This window comes from Lepidochelys kempii, chromosome 10 (assembly GCF_965140265.1).
Source record: "Lepidochelys kempii isolate rLepKem1 chromosome 10, rLepKem1.hap2, whole genome shotgun sequence".
In the NCBI taxonomy this organism is placed as follows: Eukaryota; Metazoa; Chordata; order Testudines; family Cheloniidae; genus Lepidochelys; species Lepidochelys kempii.
The window spans coordinates 76367120-76388509 of NC_133265.1; the positions used below are offsets into that span (position 1 = coordinate 76367120).

The 21390-nt window shown below is 41.5% G+C and overlaps 1 protein-coding gene across 6 annotated transcripts in view; it reads right to left on the minus strand.

The window, feature by feature from the left end:
- IGF1R (insulin like growth factor 1 receptor) overlaps nucleotides 1–9271 on the minus strand; it is a 308206-nt gene extending 298935 nt beyond the window's left edge. For 2 of the 6 annotated variants that reach the window (XM_073304256.1, XM_073304255.1), the window contains exon 1: nucleotides 9107–9182. Coding sequence is in view for 3 of the 6 variants with exons in the window: in XM_073304258.1 (XP_073160359.1) it covers nucleotides 9107–9200 (94 nt within the window). In the remaining 3 variants the exon portion in view is untranslated. Of the gene's footprint in view, nucleotides 1–9106 lie in introns of all 6 variants that reach the window. The other 4 variants (XM_073304258.1, XM_073304254.1, XM_073304259.1 and 1 more) reach the window with 4 other exon arrangements.
- Nucleotides 9272–21390: the final 12119 nt, after the last annotated feature.

Below are 21390 nucleotides of genomic sequence, written 5' to 3' on the forward strand. Positions count from 1 at the left end.
TGAATAGCTAAAGTGAAACAGATTAGAAAGGTGTTAATTTCAAAGTATCCCTAATAAAGAAATAATGAGGCACCTGTCCCTACATGCCACAAAAACAGCACTGAATCAGATCATGTTTGGGAAAGTTGTTTTTGATACCACAAGTGCCAGAAACAAGCCCTCTGCCCTTTTTTAATCAGAAGTTTAAATTCCGTAGACACACCTATCACCTGTTCCTACTATCACTAATGAGGAGACTTAAGCCCTATATCAGGGTCCATCCAAGTTTCAGCAGGGTCTAGAACGGGGTGGGCAAACTTTTTGGCCAGAGGGCCACATCTGGGTATAGAAATTGTATGGCGGGCCATGAATATTCACAAAATTGGGGGGGGGGAGGGCTCCAGCTGGGGGTGCAGGAGGGTGCTCTGGGCTGGGACCGAGGGCAAGAGGGGATCAGGGCTGGGGCAGGGAGGCAGGCTCCAGGCGGCGCTTACCTCAAGCAGTTCCCAGAACCAGCAGCATCCCCCCCCCCCCGCCTCCTATGCAGAGGCGCAGCCAGGCAGTGCACGCTGCCCCGTCACTTGGGGTGGGGGTAGTGTGCGGCTCCCCCTGGCTGCCCCTACGTGTAGGAGCCAGTGTTGGGACATGCCACTGCTTCCAGGAGTTGCACAGAGTGGGGCAAGCCCCCGACCCTGCTCCCCAGCGGGAGCTTGAGGGACGAATTAAAACATCTGGAGGGCCGGATGCAGCCGCTTGGCCGTAGTTTGCCCACTCCAGTCTAGAAGTTAACTAGATGTAATGGTATACCATACATATGAGGAAACAGATGTTTTACCAACAAGATGATATCACAAAACACAGCAACACAAAACTAACAAGGAACACACAGAATTAAGGTAACAAAGCTACCTCCACAATACCTTATCACAACACAGAGCTACTGAGATATCCTGCTGCTCCTGCACATTGTTCTATGTACAGCACCCCCATACACACTTAATTAACGTTTTCCAATATGGTTTGTGTATGACTAATTTTAATCATGTGTTGAGCCTGAGCTCATTACCCTGTCTGATACTTTGCCCTTTACAAGTAAAGTGTCGAAACAGAACAAATCTTGACTATAACAATGAAAACATACTTCATACTCTCTGCTAATTCCAACTTGCATGCCCACCAGTTATACCTGGTATATTACAATAGTATCTGAAACAAACAATACTTAGAAAAATGCATCATCTTTGCTCTAATTTATGGATGCTCTCTCTTACTATAAAGCCATTTGTTTTAAAACTGTCATATTTTTGTAATACAGTATCATGAAAAATTTAAAAAGTAATTTGTATAAACCTAGCTTATAAACTTAAGAGCAGGTACAGTACATCTGATTCAAACAGACTGTGCTGATACAGTTTGAATTCCAAGGGACAAGGGGATACTTGGGACTATTTCAGATCATGCTCTGAACACTTCCAGCACCTGAACTTCAAAAATCCTCCCTTGTTCCTGAAAACTTTGGAGTATTTGCTTAAGCATGAAAAGCTGAGAAGTTACACAAACTTCCATTTAATAACTAAATTATTCAAATAATGGAAGGTGTGGTTGGAGAAAATCAGGCAAGTCAGCACAACACCAATTAAAGGAAAAACACAGTCACACATTTATCTCCAGAATTAGAAGAGCCCCTTATATGATCTATATGCTTCCACAGTTTGGCACACACATTTTTTCCTTCTTTCCAAAATAAAGTAGTACAGTATCCCAAGAATTTTTTTTTAAAAAACCCTAAGAGAGAGTGCTCTGATCAGAGCGGATATTCACACTTCTAAGTAAACAGAGCTATCTTTATAGCACGTAATGGCACCAATAACAGGTTTGCAGATAACGCACTCCCTGACCCGTCACAGAGCTATTTCAATAAAAAAATATTCATTTTGTCAGCATCATGTGGGAGATGAACTCATCCAAAACCAAGTTTTTTTTACAAAACTAAACTATTACCAGCATTAATTTCTGCAGTAACAAAAAAAATAGATAAGACATAAAGACAAAGTCTTTAGTAGTACTTATTTCATCCGCAGTTACAGCACAGAAATATAACAGCAGCTTATGTTAATTCTCTGATGGAAAAGAGCTTCTCCCTATTTTGCAGAAAGCATGCACCTTTATTCAAAGAAGTCTGAACAATACAGTGTCTATAAATGTGGTACTTAAAACACAAACTTGTCGGCAAAGAAAAATGTTAACCAGTTTATTCCTCTAATTAAAGAAATAAGTTATATTAAAATGTGTAGTAAAATTATACCATGTTCCTGCAAGACAGTATTTTTGCAGCACTTTCAAAGCTTATTTATCCCTGCATTTCTGCTCAAGTATGATCATACTGCATCAATCAGGGGTAAGGGGCTTACTGGGTGGATGTGTGAAAAATTCATAGATATTAAACATGCTGGAAGTCTTCAACAAAACTAGCCTGAAAGTCACGGAGACACAATGGTGCATACTGATGTACTTAATGTCAAGCCAAACAAGAAAGGCACTATCAGTTAACAGGGTAGTCTGATCTTTTTAACAAATCAAAACAGTTACTATTTAGATTAATATCAAGGCTTGAACATTAGGACTTCTTAAAAGTTTTACCAAAAGCAAACTGATATGTTCTCTTTTGTAAATATACCAATAAAATACAGATTGTATATATATATTTATGTCAATTTTTGCTTTCAGCATACTAACAAGTTTTACATAGCCTTCTATTTGTACTCTAAAAGTTGCTTGCACCTTGTAGTTTAAGAAATTAATCATTGATTTAAACTAAGATCTAGAAGGGTTGCTTAGATTTAGTATTTGTGAAGGTTAGTTAAACCATCTGTAAAAGACTGAACAAAATCTAAACCACCACCACCAGCTTTTGGTAAGAGATTTATCTCCCTAATAAATCAATAAATTACTAAACTTTCCTTTTGAAAACCTTTCCAAAAAATTAGCCGCCCTGACTTGAACAACTTTTTAGTCTGTTTATGACTTTTGAGGAGTTGATAAATTTATAGTCCATTTGAAGAGCATACAAAATGTTCATTCATATTATACACCTATGTTGTTATTCATCTGCCTGTCTTCAAATTGCACCCCAGACACTTTGGATATACAGAATACATAGAACTATGAAATTTGTTCCGATCTTGAACTCAGATAGCACCTGCTGCAACTTGGCTAAGAAAACAGTATCAAAGCAAGTTAGCTAAAAACCACACATGTGCCTTCTTATGAACTATTGTTAGTAGATTTCTGCTTTTGTGCAATAAAAGGTTTTGGAAACTTCCTTTTTAAAAATGGTTCATAGTTCACAAAAACCAATCCAAGTAACCTACTACACACAAAGAAAGGCTGTCTACACACCTTAGAGTAATAAGAAAATTTTTCATGTCAAACACAGCAAAACAGCAAAATCACTCCTTCCCTTCAAAATCATCATTGCGTTCCAAGTGTTCTGTGAAACAGGAATGGTAACAGAAACTCTAAGGTTTCAGAGTAGCAGCCGTATTAGTCTGTATTTGCAAAAAGAAAAGGAGGACTTGTGGCACCTTAGAGACTAACCAATTTATTTGAGCATAAGCTTTCGTGAGCTATAGCTCACTTCATCGGATGCAAGTGAGCTGTAGCTCACGAAAGCTTATGCTCAAATAAATTGGTTAGTCTCTAAGGTGCCACAAGTACTCCTTTTCTTTTTGAGAAACTCTAAGGTTTCACAGATAGTGATGAGACTAAGTCCAATCTTTGTTAGAAAGACCTGTAATAAACTGAAATCACGTACTTGCAAACAACTTTAACCATTGCTCAAAACACTTGAGACACAACTTACTACAATACAGCACAAGTCATTTTTTAAATTTAGGGATACAGTCATCACATTTTTCAATACAAAATTGCACTTGCCACTGCTGAAATTTACAGTAAGCCAGCTGTTATTAGGTAAGACCATAAAGTGTTTTCAAATATGAGAGATGTATACTAAAATTAAAGTAAGATTATTTATTAAGGTTAATAAACCAACATTTAAGGGATGATTTCAAAGGTCTGCAGTGCTTCCTCAGTTTAGGTGACATCTTAATATTACAGAAAGAGATAAAATTAATATCTCTAGCATCTTATTGATGAAATTCAACATTGTGTGACAAGGTACAGAGGAAATAGGCACAAACTAATTTCTATTTTTTGCTCAGTAAATTTATTACAGACTTTTTGGGGAATATTTTTTATTGCTTTAAATCATTTATTCAATTTAGTCTGTAAACTACCCTGATGCATACATCACACATGACCATCTAAACAGGTTAAAAGAAAGTTGTGTTTCATGAAAGATCATGAAGTGATCAAAAAGTGTACAGAATAGTTTGTTTTCACACAGTATTTGTGCCTCCTAAAATGTAAGACCAGGAGGGGTCACTAGACAGTTTATACCATTTGTGAACAGGAAAAACTGCATACAATATTACTCATCATTTTAATCCATTAACTGTCTTCTCTCAACTCACCAAATGAAAACTTCCAATGACCACCAGTAAAATTGGAGTCTACTGAAGAAGCATAAAAAACTGATCAAAAAAAAAAGTTCTTAATTCATGCTAATATAGTTTTAAAATCACAATTACAACTTCAGTCCAATAACGTATATCCCTAAAAATATAGTATTGTATTTTAATCATTAAATCAAAGAGACAACCTTTTATTAAGCAGAAGAGTATATTCTTAAATGTAAATTTAGTAGAGCCAAAAAAACAAAAAAAACATTTGAAACCATTTAACTACACTGCAAGTAAAGCACATGGATCTAAACTAGCCATTTAATAGTGTAAAGGTTTCAGAGTAGCAGCCGTGTTAGTCTGTATCCACAAAAAGAAAAGGAGTACTTGTGGCACCTTAGGGACTAACAAATTTATTTGGACATAAGCTTTCGTGAAGTGAGCTGTAGCTCAACGAAAGCTTATGCTCAAATAAATCTGTTAGTCTCTAAAGTGCCCCAAGTACTCCTTTTCTTTTAAGAGTGTAAAGAAACTTAAAACTAGCAGGTTTTTCTTCTTGTGAAAACTTTAAACATATAGGCTTTAAGGAAAGAAATCGAGTGTGCTGACAAAGGCAAAACCAAATTATTAGACTCACATTTCAGAGTCATTCTAACATTAGTTTTAACAAGGATTGAATGTTATTAGAATTATATGTTCGACTTTCACTTGTTTATAGAATCCACACTATTCCTCCATTAACGAAAAACTAATTTCTTCTGTTTCACTCAAGCTAAAACCAGTTAATTTTATTCTTCACTTCAGCCTATTCTCCTCCTCCACTTCTAACAATATTTTTGTCATTCGTTATTTAGTCAAACTCTTTAGTTGGACTTCCTTTACTTTACAGGAAGAAAAACATTTTTCTCCCCCAAAATACTGGTTCTACAATTAAACCAGCTACTACCAGCATCCTCATTCCATAACAGTTCCTATGTTCTGTCCTTTTAACACATCCTGCTTCATATTAACACAACCACCACCATTTCCTAACCCTTTTAGCTAATGATTCATACACCCCTGTGTCCTGATTCTTGTATTAGAATGATTTAACATGTGCCTTTACACTTGTTGTTGGGGTTAACATTGATTACCTCACTGTTTCTTCCGATGGACTCTAATCCTAATCATTTATTGATAACCTCTAAATATTCCCTCTCTCTCTTATTTCCAGTGTACCTGATTAACATTAATTCCTTTAAGACTGAAACATTTCATATTCAGTATCTAAATTGCCCAAAGAATTATGTAACTCACTCAACTAACTATATACTCCTATCACCAAGCATATTAGGAGATACTGATGTTCACGCTACACACGTACACTGACTACATTCATAAGGATTTTTTTACTATGCATCCTGAAATATGGATCTGAAGATACCAGCATGTACTATTGTTAATAAACATTTGAAACAAAGTGTAAGCTCTACATATGGGGTAATGCTCAAAGCCAAGATAAGCAGATTCATTGACATAGTCATGGGTCCAAAGTAGCATTACACCAGGTACCATACTAATGGTATTTTTATTCTGGGTGTCTAATATTTTAAGGCACCCCTTTCAGCTTTTTCCTTCCATTAATACCTAAGGTAAGGAAACAAAAGCCAAATTTCAATATGCTCAATACTGTGATCTTACACAGGGAAAAAAAAAAAAAAGGACATTCTGAGTTTAATGTGCATCTTAAACCTGTTTAAAGGGTCTCCCCCAACACCTGGCCATCTTACATACCACATGAGCTACCTCACCTGCATGCAAAGTTTCTCAGGAATGGATTTCTTTGCTCTTTTGACAAAACGTTGGTATACTGTGAACATCTTTTCCTTTTAAAGTACTTGCATTTTAAAGATTTTTTTTTTTGGTCATTAAATCTCATCTCTTACTGATTTATTAAGTATTAGGAATTTTTTTTCTTCCTGTTGTAACTCCTGTGTACTCCTATTTAGGAATGCCTTGCTTGTTTGACTAGAAATGGAAGTGCCTTTTAGCTATGACATTATATATGAACAACAAATAAAAATAAGATAAATCTTCCTTCCTCTACTGTGGGGAGAGGAAAGAATACAAAGTGATGCAAAACATCTGTCTGGGGGTCATTTTTTCCCCCAAATAGTAAAGTTCTTTCAGTAATAACTCATGAAAACAAAAACTCATGAAAACTGCAAACTACAAAGTCAACGTAATTAGAGGCAGTATTCAGCTAAGACAAGCTTCTCATCTTATTTTGTCACATTGAAATGCCTGGATCTTCCTCAAAATACAAGTATTTCATGTGAGATTTATTAACTGAGTCATTTTAGCTAGATGGTCCAAATACAAACATTTCAAAAGACTGAAAAATAAAATCCAATGTATTATTGTTGTCTCTGTTAAGAGAACGTTTCTCCTCTCAACCATTGCAGATGCTCTGGACTTGGTAAAAAATAATTTAAGAACATTTATTCCATCAGTTTAAGAGTACATTGGACCAAAGTTTAATTTTTTACATTTATTATTAATCATCTCTAAGGTGCCACAAGTACTCCTTTTCTTTTTGTGAATACAAACTAACAGGGCTGCTACTCTGAAACCGATTAATCATCTTTACCTTGATTCTTCTAGACACCAGCATACACCACCAACAACCAAAAATAGCAAGCTCTGGGATTTTAGTTTTCAACCCTAAGGATTAATCTCCTCTCTGGAAAGCAATTCTAGCTAAAAGATTCGACTTATCCGAAAAAGAAAACTCTCCCAGCCCTTGCTGGCTCAAGCATTACAACATTAAAAGCCAAGTTGTGCCCTGACTTTTAAGGAGTTAATTGGCATTCACTGTCTAACGAAATACAATATTACTCAACATGCCTCACAAATTCCATCTACCCTCGCCTTGCCCGAAACATTTTTACAACTGGTTTAATTGCCGGTACATCCAAAGAACTTATTTTCCAACGTAAAACGACTACTTAGAGGTTTCCCTGTATGTGTTTCAGAGTAGCAGCCGTGTTTGTCTGTATCCGCAAAAAGAAAAGGAGGACTTGTGGCACCTTAGAGACTAACAAATTTATTTGAGCATAAGCTTTCGTGAGCTACAGCTCACTTCATTGGATGCATGTGTATGTGTTTGTTTCTTAAGTTTCAGGAATTCTTTCCTCATATTTTAATGGATGAAATGCACTCTCTTCTCCGCACACCTTTTCAAAAGTAAAAACTGGTTACGTTCATCAATGGTTAGAGCGTTTTAAAAAGTTAAACCATTCAGCTAGTAGGAACGGATCTAGCATTAAGGAAACCTCCTGTCTACACAAACACAAAGACAAACAGAGGGAGAACGAGCACAATGTTAAAATGGTTGAAACAAAAAGGCATTTTTTATTTTCATTTAACAACACCCCCAATCTTTTCCCCCCCCCGCCAAAAATGGGGGCAAAGTAACCCGTAATTTTAGGGGCCAGCCATCCAAACTAATAAAACAGAAGAAAATTGATTATCTGCACCGATTAATATGCTGATCATTGCTATCTAGTCAATTTCAGCTCCCACCATCCCCACTCCCCTTCTATTTTCCCCTGCAACCAAAGGGGGCGGGCAGAGAATATAATCACAGGTTTGAAATGTACAAAAACAAAAGTCGGGGATTTTGCAACTCCCAAACAACACGGACAGACACTGCGATTCCGAAAAGATAAACAGCAGCAAGAATCCACACCAGACATCTTTATGCACTGGAGACTTAACCATTTGCAGAGCGTGCGCGCACACACACACACACACACAGAACCACGTTACTCAACAAGGCAGAATTTACACACACACACAGAAGAAAACAACTCGTGCTCTTTCAAAAGAATCAACCGCAGAACTTCAGTTCTAGGTATAAAAACAGCTTCTAATTTGATTTCTTCATCTTTAAGTTTCTAATCCTTCCAATCATCAATACATTTGTGTTTTTCCCCCCACCCAGCCACACAAGTTGTATAGATCTATATAAAATATATATTAGATCGGTGATCTTTGTATGCTGACATATAATCCTTTTACATCTGTGCATCCCAAGAAGAGGCTGCCACACTTTGCAAAACAAAAACAAAAAACACAACCTGCTTATTTACAGAAATCCTTTCAATTAGAAGGTATTAAAACTGGATTTTAAAAAAAGGCATCCAGTGATTAAAGTCAATGTTCCCTTCTAAACGCTGGAAGCACGTATTCCTGGGCCTTTCGGTGTTTAATTGGCACTTTACAGTCTTGGGAGTTTAACATCGGCATATTGGGGGGAAATCTGGAGAGGCTTTAAGGAATGAACACAGTAGGTGAAAAGATTAGGGGGTTGGGGAGAAGCAATTGGAACTATTACTCCTCAGACACGGGAAAGTGTCTAAACCCTGGTTACATTAAGGAATATCAAAGCCATCCACTCCAAGTGAGGAGAGAGAAAAGAGCAGCCTGAACTCAGGGCATTAAATGTGCTTAAGGAGCAGATTCAACCAGGGGAAAACACAAGCAGCCCCTGAAACTCAAGTCACCGCAGTGCAAAACAAGCGCCCCTCTCCCCCATGTTAAACGAGACGCAAAATACTCACTTTCTCCATTTGTTGGCCACAGACAAAGTGTGGCAAAGAAGAGCAGAAACCCCCAGAATAAGGTCAGGGACCCTCCTCCAGCGCCAGACTTCATTCCTTTTTTTTTTAATTATGGACAAAATCCCCCTTTCCCAAAAAAAAAAAAAAAAGAAAAAAGAAAAAGAAAAAGAAAAAAGAAAAAAGTCCAAACCTCTCCCCCTCCACTCACACACAAGAACTATAAATTGGGAGGCTGGGGGGAGACCGAGGGAAGGAGGGGGAAATGACCTCCTCCTCCTCCCACACAAAAAAACACCCCTCTGGGTCTGAAAATTGGAAGGGTTTTTTTTATATTATTATTATTATTATTATTTCCCTAGCTGCTGTTCTTCCGGAGGAAGCCACCCACGGCCAACAATGGAAACGCTGGGCTGGTGCGCCCCCAGAAAGGGCGAAGCAACACTCCCCCCTCAGCGCTGCCTGCAGGGATACAATGTGCACAGAAGTAGCACGCACGAAGCACATTGGGGCTGGCAGCCCGTATCTTCAGCCTCCATTTTCAAACACCACACAGGCGCAGCAAACACACGCGCAAAAAAAAAAAAAAAAAAAAAAAAGAAGGGGGGGGAATCCAAAGCAATCTTAGGAGGGAGGAGGAAATACAGCTTCCCGAGCCGGGAGATTATTCCCCTAAGCGCAGGCTGCTGCAAAGGGATGCCCCCCCCCCCTTGCAAGCTCCCCCCGACCCCAGGCAAAAACCAGTAAGTCCAGGGGGCTGAAGATCCTACAAACGCGGAATAATAATAATAATAATAATAATAAAAATGAATGAAAAGGCTCCCCCCTCTTCCTCCTCTCAGCGCTGCTGCCACCGGCTCCTTTCCCCCCTCCCCAAAAAAACAAAACAAAACCAACACAAAAAATCCGGGACACACACACACACACACGGCGGCAGCGGGGAGAGCGGAGGAGCTCAGCACTCCTCCTCCTCTTGCGGCAGCGGCGGCTGCTCTCCGGCTCGCATCCCTCCTGGCTGCTGCTTCCCCATGGCACGAAAATCCCAACCCAACTCAACCCCGTGCGCGCGCGCTGCAAACCTGCCCCGCGCCTCGTCCAGCCCAACCCGGGGGGGGGAGGAGTAAGGGGGGGGTGCGAGGAGGAGGAGGGGGGGGCGGGTTGCTCGTAGCGGGGGGAAAAGGGGAGGGGGATCCGGTTTGCTGAAGGTCAAAGCCCAGCAGCCTGTTTGCAAAGGGTCCGCAATTCCTCCCAGGGGGAGGGGGCCGCCGGGGGGGGGGGGGAAAGGGGAGGCCCCGCCGCCCTGTATTGAAGTCGCTGGCCGCTCTTTGCGGGAGGGCTTGCACCGCGCGGCGGCTCGGTCTGCCCCTCTCGCCGCTCCTCCTCGCTCGCACGGGGCCGCGCTAAACGCTGGTAAACAAGAGGCGGCCGATGCCGCTGCCGCTGCTTGCACGGGCTCTGGGGACTGGGGGGGGGGGAGGTGGGTCTCGCGCGCGCGCGCGCTCCCGGGCTCCTCGCGCTCAGCGGCGGCGGCGGGGGCCCCGGAGCGGGCGCGCGGCAAAAAGAGGAGCGCGGGATCGCCGGCGCCGTCCGGAGCGGAGCCCAGGCGGCAGAGCCGCGGCGCGCGCCCCCCTACCCCCCGTGCTGCGGCCCGGGGCCGCCCGCGCGCGCGCGCTGCTGCAGCCTTGCCCCAGTGCCCGGCTCCGCCGGCCCGGCCCCGTGCACAATGCTCGGCGGGCGGCAGCTGCCCGCGCCGCCTGCGTCCCAGTGCCGTGCGAGGAGGAACAGCACTGGGCCTGACCGGCACTGAGCTCCCTGGGCTGGTGTTTTTGTTTTTCGGAGGCTGCGAGCTTGTGCGCTGGAATCTGCTTGGCGGGGCGGGGGCGAGGGCGGAGGGAAGTCCTCGTGGTCGCAAAGGAGACCTTCAAAACGGGAACAGAGGGTCAGCCCGAGGCACTGATGGCTCCGGGTCTGCCAGGCCGCCCCGCAGCCCTGCAGGCTCCCTCCTGCGCCCCAAAGCAATGCCTGGCCCTGGCCCACGCCGCAGGCATACGCGCAAGATTGTCCCCTGAGATCAGCTCGAATGAGGGAGATTTGTAAAAATACGTTAAAACGAAATGTCAGATGTCTCCCTGAAGCAAGTAGATTGCAAAAAAAAAAAAAAAAACCAAACAAACAAATCTTTCATCAATAGAAGAAAAATGCTTAAAAACTCGTCCTAAATTAAGGCATCCATGCCCCATTCAGGACAACCCTGTGGATTCTTACTCCTCTGCTTTGCTTTGCTCTCCTGCCATACCACCAAGTGCCTCTTATTGACACACAAAATGCCGGTAACATTGAAAATAATCCCATTGTAAATGCAAAGACGATCCCCAGTTTCAGGACAGATCTCTCAAAAAGCTCCTTTTCTTTTTCTTGCAGCTGTTACCAAAAAATTTGTGTGCAGAAAAGACTTTTCTTTTAAGCTGCTAAAAAGTCAACATAAAAGCAGAAGGGGCTACGTCCTGCATAGGTTTGAGTCTTACATGCTTTATTTAATTAATTTATTTATTACATGTATACACTATTAAATGATTTCCACAGTGTTTGTGCATTCAAGAGGGTAGCTACCAAGCAGAGCTTGAAGTTCCTGGCTTGTGGGGGGTAGATGAGAAGACAAGAAAAGGGTTGGGGAAGCAACTGTTAAAATTGCTGGGCTCCCCTGAAACAAGAAACCAAGGAAGAATTTAGCCCCAAAGTAATACAGCACAGTCATACACTGACAATTTCAATACAATTAATTAAAATACTGTAACAAATTGACTAGTCCATGTATAGGTTTATATCACTGCTCACTATTAGAATGAGAACTAAATTGTATGCCATTGGCTGTACATTGATAAGAGTTAATGGATAGTCTCCTTTAAAATACTCCTGCGGGAATTCTGTGCCGCTGTGCGTATGCAGAATTCATATCCCCTGCAGATTTCTTTGCTTCCCTGCAGAAAAATGTCTTTCTGACAGGGAAGCAAAGGGAAGCTGCAAGAGCAGTCACGCACCACTCCCTAGCAGTGCAGGCACATCCTTTCAGGCACCTGGAGCAGCCAGCAGAGGTAAATCACCTTGGGGCTGGGGACACCCCAGCCACGGGCTCCTACTCTGAGCCAGAATCAGCTGGTAGTCCTGGCTGGGCTGGAGGCAGGAGAGGACGGAACTTCCTCTTCTCCTGCAAGGAGTGGCTGGGTCTGTATCAGACCCACCCCCACAAATCTCCCCCAGATGCAGGAAGCTCAGCATCCTCTCCTGCTTTCTATCCCCATCACTCCTCAGCTGTGGGGGAGGAGTCAATATATGGGGAGCTGCTCCCCCATCCGCTCAACCCTATGCATCCGGATCTCCCATAGCGAGACACCCCTGCCAAGCCTAACCCCGTACATCTAGAAACCCTCTAGCCCTCCATACCTGAACCCCACCCCACTGAACCTCAACCCCGCATCTGGAGACCCCCTGTAACCAGACCCCCTGCACCCAGACCACCCCCCACTGAGCTCCCTGCATTGAAATTACTGTATTGAAATTACACATAGATATAAAAGATTGGTTATGTATCCAACATTCATTATTATTATTTATTGTATTACCATAATGCCTACTAGCACTAGTCCTGGACCAGGACCCCATTGTGCTAGGTGATGTACAAACACAGAACAAAAAAGACGGCCCCTGCCCCGAACAGTTTACAATCTCAGTAATGTTAACTCTGTCATGTCCTGGTTCTTGAGGCTCTCTTAACATAGCTTTTTATGGAATTTCCAATAATCTTATAAAAGAAAAAAGACAAAAAGAAGCAGCTCTCCACTCTTCGAGACTTCACACCTCTGCTCACTTGCAACAAATTGTATGCAGTGCTGTTGTAGCCATGTTGGTCCCAGGATATTAGAGAGACAAGATGGGTGAGGTAATACTTTTTATTGGACCCACTTCTGTTGGTGAGAGAGACAAGGACCTGAAGAAGAGCTCTGTGTTGCTTGAAAGCTTATCTCACACCAACAGAAGTGGGTCCAATAAAAGATATTACCTCATCCACCTTGCTTCTTTGCAATACATTGGCAATAATGCATGTAAGTTCCATAATTTGGAATGATTTGTCTAGATACCACCAGAACATCCTTGTCTTGTGAAATCGCTGAGGTTCACAGGAGGAAGCCCAAAACTCCAAAGAACCTTTCCCATGTTCTATCCAGCTCCTAAGCTGTAGCAGGGAAGGGCTCCCTCCTGAAAGCTTTGCAAAATGTTCAACAGCCCTCACTACTCCTTCACACCTTGAATTATGCCTCACTCTGACAGTAGTCCCGTTTGTTACAATGGGAGGACTTGCAAAATAAAGTCACCCCCCCACACACCCCGTGTTTACAATGAGCTTATGCCTTCCCTCTTTCCACCTCTGGTTTATCGTCCCTGAGATGGACTGACCAATAGAAAGATACACCTAAACACACACACAAAAGCAGATATAATCCTCTACAGTGTGCTGCAAAATACCATCACCCTATTTGCATCCTTACTAAAATGCCACTCAGGTGGAAAAATCAAGGGACTGTGGAGGTAGGGATGAAACAAGACAGTCAAAACACTCACAGACCCTGGTCTCTCACCCACATATATCTACCCTTGGCAAATATCCTAATACTCAGTCATATTTTAATTTTAACAGCAACCTTGCCACTGCTTTCTGGGGCCATGAAGGAAGGGAGAGATGCTCAACTATTTTCGTCGCCTGTGCTCTAGTTCTCCACATAGGACTCACTAGCCTTTATTTTGGCTTGTGTAGCACTTTCAAAGCAGGCTGACCTCTTTACCAGACTCTAACTAGTAGTAAACTTTCAAAGTATGACCCATCTGTATGACTGGCATAGGAGAACAGTGAGGTTTATTCCCTCACTTTCTTCCTATCCCCTTCAGAATTTATCAGCTTCTCAGAGCCAGGCAGCAGGGTATGATTTAAGCCATGTCAGCTTGAGGTGCTCTCACTGCAAATGTCTCACTGCAGCTCACACACGCACAGCAAGGACCAATAACCCCTAACATTCTTGTATGCTCTTGGCGGACACAGGTAGTGCACACTACAGCTAAGATTAGGTTCGACTTCCATTCTAAGCCATCCTTTCCAGTTGCTCAGAAATTAGCAGGCTGACATTTTTCAGACTCCACCTCAAGGTTAAACGTATAGGAAGTGTGAGCCAAATCAGTTCCGCTGTTATGCCAGCAATGTGGATGCCCATGCAGCCTTCATTCTGCCCCCTTCTGCTTGGCTGCTGTACATTATATCAGCTGCCTCTAAGGATCTGTTCTAGTCGCTTGTGGTTGCCAGGGTATAGGGACATCCCAGCCTGCTCCCTGCCCCAAGGACCGGGAGAGGAGTAGTGCAAGAATCACTTGAGGCCTGGAGTGAGGGGCAGAGGTTTATAAACACTGTCAGACAGAGGCAGACAGGTCACGTCCACAGTGCATGTCAGGGTGAGAAACCACCTGGATGACTTCTCCAGTGCTTTGCCTGCCAATGCAACAGAAATGCAACATTTCCACTCCTTCTGGCCTTAACACACCCACGTAAGGTGGCTCAGGACTGGGCCCTGTGATATATAATACAAACAGTAACAAGGCCCTGTGAAAGGAGAAGAGGGGAAATAATAGTGTTTATAGCCCTCATATCCTCCACCATCCAAACAAGAAATATTCCATTAAATGGACTATTTAGGGGGCAGCAGCTAAGCAGGAATAACTATAAAACCTAGGGTTCAATACTACTACTAATAATAACAATAATACAACAGCTTTTATAACCCGAGTTACAGACCTCAGCTCTCATATCCATAGCAACTGCAGCAAGTGGTACATGGCATATATTTAGAGATCCTCTGCACCTGTCTAAAATAGACGCAGCTAAATTATGTCAATGTACCTTTTGGCCATGTTATATGGGTCCCAGATGCACAGTGCATTCACACCTGGCTTTTGCAGTGCTGTGCAACAAGAATGTAGCTTTTGTACCAAACACCCATTTTCTCTTGTTTACCTTCCCTTTCATGTTTTTGACTGTGGCATACTTGTCAAAAAGAAAACTCCAAGATGAATCATGTACTTGGGGGAACAAGGTGAGTGATAGGTGCATGGGAACAGCTGCAATTTGCTTCAAGCAGCTATCGTCTTCTCTGCTCCAGCATTGTTGCTGTCAAAATGTGGGTAACATTAACGCACTGAATTAATAAACGGTTGAAAGTAATTAGAACGGTATCCTGCGCTCCCTGAAGACAATAGCAAAACAGTCACACTTTAAATTCAGGGTGCATTTATAAACAGCTTACAAAGGGTTAATAAATGACTGAGAGTTGCTTTAATACTCAATAGTTGTCGATTGTTATAGAATCCAGCAGGTCAATAGGCTGCTTATAACCATTTATAGCACCACCCATTGATATGCTTATTTTCATTTATAACACATAGTACTCTGCATGTCTGCAACATGCTTATAACAGCAATCAATCCTGTATTATTAAACCTAATATACCCTTTGTAAACTATGTATAAATCAGCTTTAGTATAACGTCTGACCAGCAAGATTCCCCCTGACTTCAATGGGAGAAGAATCAGACCTTCACCTTGTGTAAATGGAGAAAAAAGGCTTGTTGTATTCTGCTGTTAGTGTTCTCATCTCATAAACCCTAACTACATATCAGTCTCATTGATCATCAGCCTCACGCTAAGACCAGTTTTGATCTCATTGAGCTCAATGTTATGAAGATACACAGCAATTATATCGAAGTTCTGCAATCATAAATAATAAAATAACAAGAAAACCACAACTTACTATATTGTGTTTTTATAGCAATTTTCACCTCTTTCAACGTGTTTACAATTAAGCCTCACAGCGCTTTTGTGAGGATAATAAATATTACCTCCATTTTGCACATGGAGAAACTGAGGCACAGCAATCAAGTGGCTCAAAGATTGCAAGCAAGGCAGAAGTAGCACTATTCTAGTTGTAGAATAGAACCTAAGAGGGTTTTTTTATTTGCTTGCCTGACATTGGGTATCAAAATAAAAGACAATTGCTTCAAATTTCTCTCCAAATTTACACTCTGCTCCTTTTATCCATAGACTCATCAACTTTAAGGCCAGAATGGACCATCATGATCCTCTGCACATTGCAGGCCACAGAACCTCACCCACACTCCTGTAATAGACCCCTAACCTCTGGCTGAGTTACTGAAGTCCTCAAATCATGCTTTAAAAACGTCAAGCTACAGAGAATCCACCATCTAGTTTAAACCGTGCTATGGAGGAAGGCAAAAAAAACCCAGGGTCTCTGCCAATGTGATCCGGGGGGAAAATTCTTTCTTGACCCCAAATATTGTGATCACTTAGACCCTGAGCATGTGAGCAAGACCCACCAGCCAGACACCTGGGCAGGAATGCTCCGCAGTAATTCAGAGCTCTCCCCATCTAGAGTCCCATCACTGGCAATTGGAGATATATATCAATTTATAACTTACCAAAACCAAAATTTGTTCAAGCGCTGGAGCTGCGGAAGAAGTTAAGGCTGTTGATTCTAATCCTGCAGTCCATACATAGATTTTGTCAAAAGGTTTTGTTAGAGAACAGGCTGAAGACTTTGACTCCTTATTTGAACTGTATTTTATGTAGATTTCTTGATGGAATAAAGAACTAAGTTCCAATCAGATTTTTTAAAGATTTATTTTGTACAGGTCAAGCCCTCAATTCTATGATACCCTGACATAGTATCGAGACATTCCTTTAAGACAAATGAAATCCAAATTAGCTGACATTTGGAAAAAAGAGAGTTGTGTCCAGATGGAATAAACTGCTAAGAATGATTAGACAGTAATTCCACACACTGGACTCGAGCAGGCAGTTTTTGACTTGGGTAAAACTCTCATTGACACAAAGGGACTGGATTTGCCTCAAACTTGAGCAGGTGCAAACAAGGATAGGTCCACTGAAGTCAAAGGAATTATACCTATTGTAAAACTAGCACAAGAGGAGAATCAGGTGAAATCCTTCCTTTGGTTCCACCAGTGTAAATCCAGAAGGACTGCTGAAATCACGAGTGACTCTGAACATACATTGGAATAACTAAGAACAGAGTCTGGTGTAATGGGAGTTTTGACTGAGCATCCAGTGCAAGACTGGAAATTAATTTTTCAAGAAGATAGGGCAAAACATGCTCATTTAATTACGAAAAGTGGTATTACCAGCATGGGGAATGAGAATGTTTCCAGTCATTATTAAAGATAAATAAAAGGCAAATTCCCCGTGACTTCAATGGGAATTTTGCCTCCTTAGGAACTACAGGATTTGGCCCTACGTGTTTTCAGAATAGATTGATTGATCTTCAGGTTTTAGACAAAACCTGTGAAACCCTCATGCGTGGTTGGATATACAATTAAAATGATACTAACAATACTTTAAAGCAATTGGAATTTATTTCCGGTTGGTGTGGGAATGTACAAATATTAGCACATTCTGAAGGCTGGTTTTGAAAAGCCCTTCCAACTTGATAGGTGTTGACATCAATTTTCTCCCCATCGTTCCATGAATATGTGTGTGTGTGTGTGTGTGTGTGTGTGTGCTGCACAACTACATCTGTCGAAAATGGATTTTTATACAGGTGTAATGGCAGCCAAAAAACTATTGGTCTAAAAGCGGAAGAGGCAGAAAGAAGGCTGGGAATCACACGTGGGTTGAAAAATCAATTAAAGGCCACAGAGAAAAGAACATGATTAAAGATATGTGGAATTTTGTTAAATCCATAAATCGGATAATTGGAGGGAAGTTGTAGAGTCTAAACAGTCATTCCCACATTACGTAGAGTGTAAGAAGTCCTTACATTCCATTAACAGACAGTTTTCCATTAATGTTTCAATGAGATACAATGCTCTACTCACTTTCTTTGGTCAACCCATATGTCCAGGGGAGCATTCAGTGCATGGGGCACTCACTGAGGGTTATTAAGGAAATATTTGCTGGCTTTAGAACTAATTTATTCTCACTGCTGGGCTCCCGGCAATTTATTCTATGGGGTTACACAACTGATTCAGCAATATAAAGTTCTCTCTCTTTTTTTTAAATGAGAGAGGCTTGAACCATAATGCTGAACCCAAATAGCCCTAAACTTTAGATCGTATGAAATGTTGGGATCTGGATCCAAAATTATTGCTGTGTGAGTCAACACAAGTTGAGTGTTGAGTTTTGTTTTCTTTGTGCGTGAGTGGTTGTGCACTGCACAAGAGCACACCATTATTTTTCCCTTATTGCAGTCTCATTTTTTACTCCATGCTGACATTCTTGACAAGCGATTTGTACGCTATTTACAAACAGCTTGTCAGGAATACAGGTGATATTTTATTGTGTGAACAAGGGGCTTCAGAAGAGAGAAATGACTCCTCAGAACTGGACCACGTCTCTCAATTTTTTGAATCCTAATTACTGGGAAGTATAACCCTGATTGAGAAAATATCTCTCCCTTGTTTACATATGGATTCTGTGCTTCATCTAACCACTGGGTATTCAACCCATGAGAATCAGTTCAGGCCACTGAAGTGTCATCTGTCTTCCTTATGTGTTTCATCCTATCCTTGGAGACATTTGACAGTTAAAAACAGTCCAACGTGGGTATCCACAGCATAAGAGCTGATGGGACCAATCATCAAATAGCTGGAATGCAAGACAGTACATCTTTCTCTGTAACTTACACTTCGACTTCTATCCTCCACTTGTACAACTCATCAAATATTTTGGACAATTCAAAAACGTGTCCAATTATTTTGGATAAACCAACAAAAGCATTTCCCCTAATATCCATCTAATCTATATGCTCCCCATTTTCTTCCTTAGATGCTCTCCACAAAACGTTCCTCAGCTAGCACTAGTATTCATGCAGCAGGGTGGGATGAGACGGTACCTTCAGACATTGTGTGTGCTTCTGAATGTGGTTTTGGGAGGTACATTCTCATTTGCCTTGGAGGTTCTCAGACTGAATGTACTGGACTTTCTGACATTGCTGGCAACAGGTCTATATTCCCATAAAACAAGTCATAAGAAACCTTGGAAACAGAACCTTTGAGTTATCCGCAGAGAGGGCTAAATGCAGTTCTAGAGTCAGCAGGTTCAATTCCCATTGACTTCAGGGTGAATTCTGCCAGTTTATGCTGGAGCTGAATCTGGTCCACAGAATCTGGGATTTTTCCCCATTCATTCTCTCCAGTGAATTCAGGGAATGAACCACAACTTAGTGAAATTCTCCTAGTAAGAAAAGGATGCATCTGTCTTTTCAAGAGACTTTAGGAAAAATACACTAGCCTAGCAAAGTTGCTTTTGTTGTTGTACTTCAGTGAGTTTACCAAAAAGGTTCCTATTATCACACACTCTTCTCCTGCTTAAAGGGATTTTATGCACCTAAAAATCACTCATCTAAACATGTTTTTTTTAAGTGTTCAGTGAAGCGTTCCCTTGACACTAATCAGTGCAGCAAGAAATGAATTTGACAATTACAAAATTACTTCTGATGCAAATCAGCTCTGACAAAGTCTTTCCTGGAGAGGTGGGTGATTTTTCCTGGAGAATTGCTCTGTCTAAAAATTCTCAAATTGCCTTAGATAATATTATATCTAATAAAGAACCCAATGCAGGAAAACACTTAGGCATGTGCTTATGAACATCCCTTTTTAGGATAATACTTAAGTACATGCTCAAGTCCCACTACACTTAAGCCCATGCTTAAGTGCTGTCCTAAATAGGGGTGCTTTCCTTGACCAAGCCTAAATGTCTTTACCTCAGTATTTGCTTTGTTTATTATATTTGCTGTAGAGAATGTTAGATAGCAACATCTATTTATCTAAAGGCAAATTTAAGTCCAGGCGAGGGTGCAAGGCTCTGGTTCAGATTTGGCTGATTGCTGTTCCCAGGAGATTTCCACCATATGGGATCATAGTCTCATAATAACAGCTGTTCTCAAAAGATCTTTTAATAGATTAAATTCTGAAAATTCTAATTAAACTGATAGATGGGTGGAGGGTGGGGAAATGATTGGCAACTTCCTCTGCCTTCTAATCTAGACCCATCAAGACAGACAGACAAGACAGCAGAAGCTCTGGTTCTTCTAGTGTGATGTCTTATTTGTCCATCTTTCGGAGTGTAAACTCGCAAGAGCTTGTGCTTTTTACAAGGCATATCTACAGAATTTCAGAAAAAAATTAATAATAATGGACTAGAGCCTTCGCTGGTATAAATACTTGCAGCTCCATTGAACTCCATGGAGCTATGGCAGTTTACATCCGGTGAGGTTCGGCTAACAGTGGTGGGATTTTCAGAATGTGCCTCAAGTGATTTAGAAGCACATATCCCATTGACTTTCAATGGAAAGTGTGCTTCTAAGTTGTTTAGGTGCTTTTGAAAATTCTGTCCTATTTCTTTAATAGGCACACATACATATACATGCGTACAAGTACATTATTTCAAACTGTAACTCAAAATGGCTCAGGATATGTCTTGAAACTTCTCCCCTGGGCTCAGACCAAGAATGGATAGTTCCGGTCCGAAAAGAGCAATTTTGAATAAAATCAGGGGCTTATAACAGAAGTACCACTGAATGCCAAACTAGTTTCTCCTGCTCTCCCTTTCTTGGCTGTAACTTTTCATTTGCGTCATCCCAAAAGGTTAGAAGACTAGTGCAGCAGGGTCTTTAATCGCAGGTCAGACAAAATTGAACTGGAAACTTTGGGGAGATTTTTACGTGGTTGCTTGAACCAGATGACTCTCAATTTACCAGTGGGATCCTTAGAGCAGGTTTCTGCTGTAGCATACCAACTTTACACTCTGAAGACAGAAACCCATTTAAAGCAGATCAAGATAGTGTCCTCTTCTAGCCTTCCCTAGAGAGACATTTCAAAGGATTCAGTGGTGGTTTTGTGATGTAGGCACCATTAGAAACTAGACTGAAACCAGTCGACTCTTTTCTTTTAGATGATAGAACAAACATATGGTAATGACATTTAATCCCAGACAGCCTGGCCTGCACTCTGAGCAGTGACAGAGAGGACAGAGGCTCCATAAAAGATTCTGTATTAACCACTGGAACATCCAATCTCCAGAAAACACATTTTTGATTGATTAAAACATGTTTAAAGACCAGCAGCTTCTCAGGCAGCGAGGACAGAAGAGACATTCAGACAGTGCCTCGAGAAAAAGTTTAAATGAGAACACTCTCCTGAAACCAGGGCACAACAGAA